The sequence below is a fragment of the Eurytemora carolleeae genome, unplaced genomic scaffold, assembly GCF_000591075.1.
Source record: "Eurytemora carolleeae unplaced genomic scaffold, Eaff_2.0 scaffold404, whole genome shotgun sequence".
In the NCBI taxonomy this organism is placed as follows: Eukaryota; Metazoa; Arthropoda; class Copepoda; order Calanoida; family Temoridae; genus Eurytemora; species Eurytemora carolleeae.
In genome coordinates this window covers 185,984-196,443 of record NW_019396431.1, presented here as the reverse complement: position 1 = coordinate 196,443, position 10,460 = coordinate 185,984, and the positions used below count along the sequence as shown (strand labels likewise).

Sequence of the window (10,460 nt, the reverse complement as noted above, 5' to 3'; positions counted from 1 at the left end):
TAGAACTGGGTAAAGTTCTGATAACCTAAGAAAAAAACCTTGAATTTACAAGCAATCACAGAACAGGTAGATAAGATGCAGAATGACGAGTACCGGCTGTTAACAAGTTTATATTCGTGCTGCATCGTCAGGGAGTAAGGAATAAAAGGGAGATATAACTGACCCGGTTCGCCCTATCATATGAATATACATGCTTTGCAGACGGCACTTCATTCGAATAAGAAATATTTGTCTAATGTACAATCGTTGTGATACAATAAATACAATAAGCTATTCTGAATATTTCTTATACAAATGGAGTACCCGTCTGCAAAGCATGTATAATCATATGGTGGGGCGAACCGCGTCCGTTATATCTCCCTTCTATTCTTTACTCCCTGTGCAACGTTCATGTAAAATAGCTCAATGGGCCTAAAGAACGAATTACTGTTACTAAGTTCTAGATACGCTCCCTCCTCGGAACCTGAACACAACATTACACAATTAACAACAACACCCGTGATTGATTGATTAACTCGAAATATATAGCTGACTGTTTAGTAAATCTCTTTTAGGCTAAATATGCAGGGTTATCCGCTTCAGTGGTGAATTTATACTAACTGATATGTGAAACTAATGGAATTTAAACCCCAAAACCTATCAATATATGGAAGTAGGGCTAGGAAAAAAATCCATTGACAAGCAATGTTAAGTTTCAGTTAAAAATGAACGCTAACACGAAAGAATTGAAAAAAAATACATTGACTATCAATGTTAAGTTTTAGTTAAAAATGAACGTTATCGAAAGAATTGAAAAAAAAAAACATTCCCAGCTCTATCTATAAGTTTTATGTATTCCCCACGCAATAAACATATTGAAAAAAAACAATTATACATTTTTGGTGTAAAATCATGTTGTTTTAAAGAATTTGTAATTTTCTGTAAAACTTTAGAATAACAGATTGTACATGATTTGAATGTACAATTGTACAATTATTTAATCTGAATTAAAACAGCAGTTTATGAGACCCAATAAACCGTTGAATATGAAGACGACATTTGAGCAGTCTTCAGTGTTCATAGGACTTTCTAAATCATAACATCTGTCTAAACGTCATGTTCCTTTACCACAGTTTAATCGCAATTAATGTTTAATTCCCTAGAAAAACTACTAAACATAATAATCTAAAATATTAATTTTTTCTATATATATATTTACCAACTATGAAACTGACTACAAAAGTGTGTACAGCACAAAGTAAACACAAGTTGATTAAACATAATAAATTTCACTTTCCAAAGGTAGAAACTAATAAATGAGAGATAGCTGGTCAATAACACCACAGAAGATACAGTTTGGTGATTACTTGAAGGGATTAAGGACACAATAGTTCCGACCTCAGATTGTATTATTTCTTACTAGGACCTGAGCTGAAAACTTTTGAATTTGATAACACTAATACCGATCTCTAAATATGAATATCCAATGCAGACACTTCTGATCTCTATTTGTCCGCTCTTTCCCCTCTTTTTGGATAAACCTAATAAATTCCAACCAATGCGAGTACTCTCAGTAAATAGCGCGCTAAAATATAAAAATTTCCCATCTTCTGCATACACCACTCTGATTAGTTTAATTTTAGAAACTTTCTTGGACACAAACTCAAGATTAGAATAACCTTCAGATTTACAAAAAGAGGAGATCAAGCATTGAATTCGATATTCACAATTCTAAAGTTTTCAGCTTGGGATTATGATTAAAAACTTTAAGTATTTTAGTGATTGGCCGGTACAAAATTGCCATATATTTTAACCATTTATTCATTAATTTCCAACATGGAAGAAGTGAAATTATTTATGAAAAGTAGAAGAATTGAAACCAACATCACTTGATTTTGCTTCTTGAAAAAAGATGTACATCCTGAAAAAAAATATTAAAAAAACTAAATCCCTGAAAATATTATTATGCAACATAAAAAAAACAATAATTAGGTAAAATTCTTTAAGCATGTCACATCCAGGTCTGTGTAGCTTATTCTTTAAGCATGTAACATCCAGGTCTGTGTAGCATAACTTGGTGGTAGATTTATTCTTTAAGCATGTAACATCCAGGTCTGTGTAGCTTATTCTTTAAGTATGTCACATCCAGGTCTCTGTAGCATAAACTGGTGGTAGATTTATTCTTTAAAAATGTCACATCCAGGTCTGTGTAGCTTATTCTTTAAGCATGTCACATCCAGGTCTGTGTAGCATAACTTGGTGGTAGATTTATTCTTTAAGCATGTCATATCCAGGTCTGTGTAGCTTATTCTTTAAGCATGTCACAGCTAGGTCTGTGTAGCATAAATTGGTGGTAGATTTATTATTTAAGCATGTCACATCCAGGTCAGTGTAGCTTATTCTTTAAGTATGTCACATCCAGGTCTCTGTAGCATAAACTGGTGGTAGATTTATTCTTTAAGCATGTCACATCCATGTGTAGCTTATTCTTTAAGCATGTCACATCCATGTGTAGCTTATGCTTTAAGCATGTCACATCCAGGTCTGTGTAGCATAAACTGGTGGTAGATTTATTCTTTAAGCATGTCACATCCATGTGTAGCTTATTCTTTAAGCATGTCACATCTAGGTCTTTGTAGCATAAATCTTTAAGGTTATAATTTCCAAAAGTTTTTAATGTGTCATTCTCATCAGCTTCAGAAGAGGTTACGGAAAAAAATTGATCCGGATAAAAATTGGATAACCTAGTAAAAAGTTTACAGAACGAAAAATAAGCTTTACGCCTTGGTTCAAAACAACAAATATTAAAATAGACGAACCTCATGGTAAACGTTAAATACAAAAAGCTTTTCTTCTAGTCTGTTTTAACTTTGAGTTTTTGAGAAGATAAGAATTTTGTTGAAAACATTAATATTACGAATGTTAAGAAAAGGACTTTCCAGAGGAGTGAAACTTTCTTTCTATTCTTTTTACAATTTTAGGAAGATAAATTATTGCCGTGGAGAAGAAGTTGTGTAAAGAATTGAAAATAAAAACAATAAAATATGTTTTTTTACTTAAACTTACTTAAACTTTTAAGAATTGTTTAAGAAGTTAGAAAATCAAAATTATCATTTTTTTGTTTATGTTCATCTTCATTTTTTAAATTTCCCCACCATTCCCACTTTTGTTTATCTTCCCATACGTTTAGTTTTCAAATTTCAAATTCTGTATATTTATCATAATTAATAAATAAAACATCAAAAGTATTTAAATATTTCACATTTTAATCGTTTTTAAAAAAAGAATAACATACAATGAGAAGCATAAAACTGTAGAAAAAAGACGACATTATATTTTATGCATTTCATGTTTCTCGAAAGTAAATAATTTCACCACTTAAAAATCGACTTATTAAGTAAAATGGGTCCGTTTACGCTGTGTTTCTTCTTACTTTCACTATTTAAATTCATAACTTGAGACTAAAGTCGTCTTTATTTCCCACAGATTAATAGTCCCCACTGTACAGTTTACCTGTCAGGGGATATACCAAGAAGCTTCTGAATTACAGGATATAGATTTGCAGCGTGCTAAAAATCATATAAAATTATTATTATTATCAAAGAGACTGTAAACGTTATTTTAAGTCACTTCCCAAGTTTCTATAAATCGAATGTTCGATTCACACTGGTACTACCTTAAAAGCGTTGTCTAATAAATTATGAATAGGATATCCATGATTTAGTTTCTGTAAACAGATTATTTTCCTTTGTGATTTTTCTACAAATCCGACTGGCGCATTTCTTACTTAAGAATTAATAGAAAAATTAACAGATTAAACAGTTTTTAAGCTAATAAAAAGACTTATAACTTCAACCCTCTTGAACTAGAAGTTAACTTAAAATTACAACTACATCCCTTTCAGCATTCTCATCGATAATGTATGTATGAAGTACAGAATAAAAAAATTGTCATACTTTATTATATAATATACTAGCTGAAGGGCCCGGCGTTGCCCGTGGAATTAATTTTTTTTAAAATTTCGATTTAATAAAAACATTTCGATTTTGAAAAAAAATCCTTTTTTTTAAATACAAATTTTAGTTTTTTTAGCCCTCAAAAAATGTCAGTCCATTCGGTTTGGCCGGCTATAGGGAATATATATACGAATGTCTTGTTTTATTACATCAATATGCAATACCAAATTAAAAATATTGCGTCATTCGATTTGTCTTTCTATTGTTTCAATGCAAGGAATTTTGATTAAAATTAACGAAGAAAACATTCCCTTCGAATTTTCATATTAAATGCATGCAGAATATCAAAGTAATAAATAAAGGCTGCTCAAACTACAGTTTATGATATAGGATGCCCAGCGCTGATTTCGAGATCGTCTTTTAAACTGATGTTTGATTTAGATAGCGGTAGACACTGAGAAAGCTATAGAGATTCATAGATTATTTTACCGCCTTTTGACCAACATTACCGACGTCTATAATTCCCCCAACAGAGGGAGGTTAGGTTACTTAACGTCCCTTGGGACAGTATTGTAAAATAACCACCCGTTCTGCGAAGATTTCGGGATAAATTTCGCGCATTTTTATGTCAAAAGACGATACAAAACATCCCTCAATGCGCTCTGGATGTTCTGTCTACAAAATTGGTCTTGGGAACCCTTGGTAAAGTAAAATTCCCTTAACTTCCTGGTAAAGTAGTTGTAAATAATTATAAAACTTCTTATGAATAAAGAAGTCCAAATCCCAAGTTTATAAAAAATTCAAAAAAATCGATATTCAATACATTGTGTAACATTGTGTAACTTGAAAGGCTTGATTTAGTCCTTCTATTTAGAGTGAGAACCAGAAAATTGTAGATTAGGAAGACGACATTATAGTAATATGAAATTTATTTGGTGGTGTTAAAAAGCAAACAGTAAGTCATCAAATCAATTATTATGTAAAATGGGTCTGTTTAGAGTTTTACACTGAACAATTGCTGTGTATTATGTTCATTGGACTCTATTAAGACTTCCTTTTTCAGAGTTTTCAGGTTCTCACTGTAGAAAATATTTTCAGGTTCTCACTGTAGAATAAAAAGCAACGAATACAGCTAAACATATTTCACCTGCTTGTTCTCCTCCACGCCCATTTTCCCAATACACATGAAGTAGGCGTTCCCACAGGGGGCAGCACTTCCACCAAACATAATATACTACGATAAGTATTTGTATCTATATAAATATTTATTAAACTAGGCTTTAAGTAATTCAAATTGGCGCAATTTCAAAAAAAAAATTCCAACTATTTTTCCGGATTTTTTCTCTTCCAATTTTGATATCCCATAAACCTTCTCTGGGCCAGATTGGTTTAACCGCTTTGACGTTTATTCGATACAAAAAAAAAACAAAAAAACAGACAAGTATATATAGATTGTATTGTATTTGTATTGTACTTAAATAAAATATGCATTAAAAGTTTCAACATCACTTTAAAACAATGCAGGTTATTACTATGCAATTTGTTTTATGGCTTGATGGCCAATCTTCTGTAGTTACTTTTAATTTATAAGTTATATACATATTACATAAGAATTGTAAAATTCTTTATATAATAAAAAAAATGTGAAGTTGAATACAGAAATTTGGAAATATATTTTATATAAACAGGGATAACCAGAAAACAATGAATAGGAAGACGACATTAAAGAAATACTTATGAGTATTTGATGCTGTTTCAAGGCAAACAGTTTTTCATAGACACTCATTAATCCCTCATTTAGTCAAATGGGTCTGTTTACACTACACACTTACTGTGTCTGCTACTAATTGGACTTTTTAAAGGTAAAACTTAATTCTAAAAGTCGTCGTCCAATTTTAGAGTTTCGAGTTATCATTTTATATATGCTACCCGGCCTGGACCTGGTCTGTTACGACGTGAACAACAACATAAGGTTCAGGTTTCCCAGTTGTTGCAGCAACAGCAGTAGTTAACTCCTTCAGCAGTCCATCCATATCCTACAAGATTAATAACATATCAAATGGTAGTGATAAGACTTATAAGATTTTTGGACCTAAAAAGTTACCACAAAAAAACTGTATTCAAAACATTTGCTTTTCTTGTACTACAGTTAAACTATCAGCGGCATAACCAAGTGAAAAGTGAGAAAGACGACATTTTAAAAATTCTTCTGATGTATCCATATTAATGAGTTTTAATCTTTTTAAATCCTAAAAATAACGAACGAAACAAGCTATGAATTTCAAAACTCTTTATTCTAGCCATTTGTTTTCTTATACTATATCAAATATCAATCCTGAGAGAATATAGTTGCAAGAACGGACTAAAAAGCGAACCAAATAAACGATGTTTTAATCTTTTAACAGTATAAAAACTTGTACGAAAGGGAGTACTTCACTATTAAGGTAAGGACCTATAGATGGTGTTTACTGTAATTTTTAAATTTGAATATGTTTTGGCCTTGTTATGGGATTGTTAGAAAACGAAGTGAAATTAGCAGTTTAAAAAAGACCGAAATTTATCCATTTTCTGTTTTTAAAAAGCATCAAGTAAATCTGTCATTTCACTATAAGATGTAGATTTAGGCAGTAATAAATGTAGAGAGGTGAGTGTGGAAACTTCTAATTATAATCTAGACATATAAAGTGTTTGTATGTCTGATCATAACTCATGAACCCCATGACCAATTTGCATCGAATTTTGATTGAGGAATTCGGTTGAACCACGGGACTGTTCTAACCTGGATTAAAAGTTTTAAAAGTTGTGTTGATTGATTTTTATATAGAAAGAGAATGCGGGGTTCCCGAGCTAGTTTTTTTATTATAAAATGATAAATAGTTCAAATTCTGCTATATATGGCTATGTACTCTGGTTGAGATCCAATGTAGATAAATGTCGTCTTTATTGCATTGCAAATGAAACTCTAAATCCTCATATGACGTCACTGATACTTAACTAACAATCATCACATTTAACAAATATAGCTTGAGCTATCATATTTGAAGCTTAACAATGCAATGCTAATTAAAGTTTTCAATTTTTCAGTTCGTTTATAATTATTGAGCCACAAAAGTTACTATTCTTTAAAATAAGCAATGACGTCATATGAGGATTCAGAGTCCCCATTGCTATAAAGGTCGTCCTGACCTAAATTGGAGCGCATCCACCCAGAGCATCTTAACTTATTATCCAACCTTGCTCAAAATATAAGAATAAATTCTAATTGAAAGAGAGCGTTGAAAATATTTTCATTTTATCTTAAAGTTTGAACAAAGTTTTGATCTGAACTGGGAGCTGGTTCCTGACTAGTCAATACTATCTTCAAACTTATTTAAACTTTAATCTTAAAAGAAGTTCAAACTTTCTAACAGACGGACACACAGCCAGACGAACATGCAGACAGACACCAAGAAAGTCGGAAACCAAGATAGTTTGACACCCAGGCAAACAGGGTTGGCATGAAAAAACCCAGCACAAACAACCCACCAAAAAAAACCACCTAAAATAACCCACCTGTAAGTGTGCTTTTTTGGGTTTTACTGGTTTTTTTTTTAGAATTTTCTAATTATTGCCCTTTTTTCAATCCTATAATGATAAACTAATGTTCATTGTGGAGTATAGTCGACTAATGTTGATATAGATAATATTTTTAAATTGACATAGTTTATTTGGACCCATTTGTTCCAAGGATATATGTTCATCTGGACCTAATTTTTACTCGGACTGATATTTGTTTGGGAGAATGTTCAATTAGACTAATATTACTTCGACTAATTTTATATAGAACTGATTATCATGCAGGCTAGTTCATAAGATCTTTTTCAAATAATTAGTTTGATTTGGCTAATTTGTTCATTTGGGCTAACTTTTATCCTCGACCTATATTTGTTTTTGGGCGAATATTCATTTGGACTAATTTTACTTCAACTAATTTTGATTATGACTAATTTTCATGCAGGCTAAAGCTTATCAAAACTTTTTTTGACTGAAGTTCAGTTGGGATAATTTTCATTTAACCTAATTGTTCATTTGCACGAACTGTTAATTTTGAAATAATGTTTATCATAGGACTATTTTTAATAAACTTTTTGAATACAAATTTATTTACAGAATATTTAACTAATTATGTATGAAGTTGAAGGTTTTTTAAAATTAGGAATTCCCATCTTTCATACAGTGAAACCCTTAATAACGAATACATCGAAAGAATTCATCAAATGTCGTATTCTTCACTTTCTGATAATGGAATGTTGCAGATATTTAGTTTTTTAATTAAATGATTATATGGAACTCTTTAAAACTGTTCCCGCATATTCATGGCTATTTCTTTGTTTTCGCAAATACTGAAATTTACGTAATATAGTATAAAACTCATTGAAAAATTGTCAAGACGACATTTAATAAATTCTTCCGATGTATTCGTTATTAAGGGTTTCACTGTATATTTGCTCATTTTACAATGATTCCTACTGCAGCATATTTTAGGTTGATTGAACGAGTAATAAACTATTTGAATGAAGCCAAATATATTTAAGCCTAAACTTAAATTAAGCCAAATGAACTTATACTAATAAATTTATTGAGAAAATGTTCAGTCAAACTGAAAAGTTTTTATTCCGACAATTTGATGTATAATTCGATTTGTAGTCCAGATGAGAACAAGAAAAAAATCATTTATCATTTATTTAAGTTTTGGCATAACATTTTATTATAAAATTTATACTGGATAGCGGAGGGTCGGTGCTGCATAGCAAATCTGGGAGGCTCATAGCGGCCCATGCACTCCCACGACGGGAAAAATAGGAATTTTGTATTATGCTCGAAAATTCAATCTTCTTTTATAGGTTCATCAAACATATTCTTAGTCTTGCACATTTCTCAGTGTTAATCATCATAAAGCTAGAAATGAAGAATCTTGTTAAGATCTTTATTACAAGTAAAAAGAAATAGAATAAAAAACTTTTAAATCTAGTAAAATTACATTTTGAATAAATTATCAAAGTTAATTCTTCAAATACAAGCGCACAGGACGAATTAAATAAACTTTGACTTTTAGTTTTCTCAATGAGGAAAATTTAAAACCTGAGAGAAAATGGAATAGCGACTAAACTCGTATGGAATAGCGACTTAACTCGTTTGGAATAGCGACTTAACTCGTATGGAATAGCGACAAAACTCGGAATCTTTTGCAACAACTTAAAGTCTAACCAATCAGATCTAGCTGTGGACTGAAAAAAGGCGGCCAACCGCTGCTATCACAGATTTGAATACAAAAGTTTCTTAAGAATAGAAATTTGTCTATTTAAGATTGAACGTTAACAAAGATGATCTTTGATGGAGAATTTGGAAAGCTCTTCTATACAATGGTTTAACGAAATAAGTATAAATTATTACTTTGGTAAAATGAATACTTAAAAAGAAGTATTTAAAAAATCAGCTATTTTGCAGTAATTAGTTACCTGTATTTCAGAAGATTTGATATTTGTCTCAATCCTTAAGTGTGGCATTTTCAATAATTCTGTAAAATTTATCCGTTACAATCAAATATGATTTGTATCTCTTAGCATTTGAACCTTAATGGGAAGTGGATTTAAAAACATTTTACAATATTTAATTCTCCAGCCAAATGTTCTTCTCAAAACAGCATGTGACAAAATAAACTTTGTAACCTATTCATATTTCTCCCTGTTTGGAAACATTATCTTCATTTTCTTGTTCAGAAACTTTTCAAATTTAATGGAACCAAAAGTGTAATTTCAAGTGACAGGCGTCCATTTGTCATGTGTTCGATTCACAACAGTATTCTTTCCATACAACATAATCACCTGAAATTGTTTATCACTTTGCTTGCATATTAATTGATGTCTAAAAAGTTACAAAACATAATTACTTACATTTGAAGTTTTTTTAAAAATAAAAAACATCGGAAGAAATTGTTTAATATCATCTTGACAATTTTTAATTGTTTTTTTTTTACTGAATCTCAGTAATTGTAAAAATAAATAAATAGCCATGAAATATGCGTGAATTTATATTTATTTAATCAAAAAAAACTAAATATTTGCAGCATTCCATTATCAGTAGGTGAACGAAAAGACATTTGATTTATTTTTCCGATGTCTCAAAAGTTCTGGGTTAAACTGTATTAGGGGTTTTCGAGGAAAAAGTTCTGGGTTAAACTGTATTAGGGGTTTTCGAGGAATATATGTCTTGTCAGCTGTGTTGAGTTCAACTGTATTAGGGGTTTTCGAGGAATATATGTCTTGTCAGCTGTGTTGAGTTCAACTGTATTAGGGGTTTTCGAGGAATATATGTCTTGTCAGCTGTGTTGAGTTCAACTGTCCACTTGCATAGACTCACACGGAGTCCTCTGACTTTGATAACCAATTCAAGGTGCATCGCAAATTGGACATTACCTCTTTTGTAATGTGGTGTAACTCCAATGGGTAACCCTAAAATACCGCAGAACTCGGAAAGAGTATAAAT

General features: G+C 31.1%; 1 protein-coding gene across 1 annotated transcript; it reads right to left on the bottom strand.

The window, feature by feature from the left end:
* Nucleotides 1–417: 417 nt before the first annotated feature.
* On the bottom strand, nucleotides 418–10,397 carry LOC111703199 (macrophage migration inhibitory factor). The gene is made up of 6 exons (XM_023475080.1): nucleotides 10,391–10,397; nucleotides 9,434–9,492; nucleotides 5,876–5,971; nucleotides 5,083–5,169; nucleotides 3,493–3,548; nucleotides 418–463 (listed from the first exon to the last, which is right to left on the bottom strand). The coding sequence occupies exons 2-6, from the start codon at nucleotides 9,479–9,481 to the stop codon at nucleotides 433–435; spliced, it is 318 nt and encodes a 105-aa protein (XP_023330848.1). The 5' UTR covers nucleotides 9,482–9,492; nucleotides 10,391–10,397; the 3' UTR covers nucleotides 418–432.
* Between the last annotated feature and the right edge of the window lie 63 nt (nucleotides 10,398–10,460).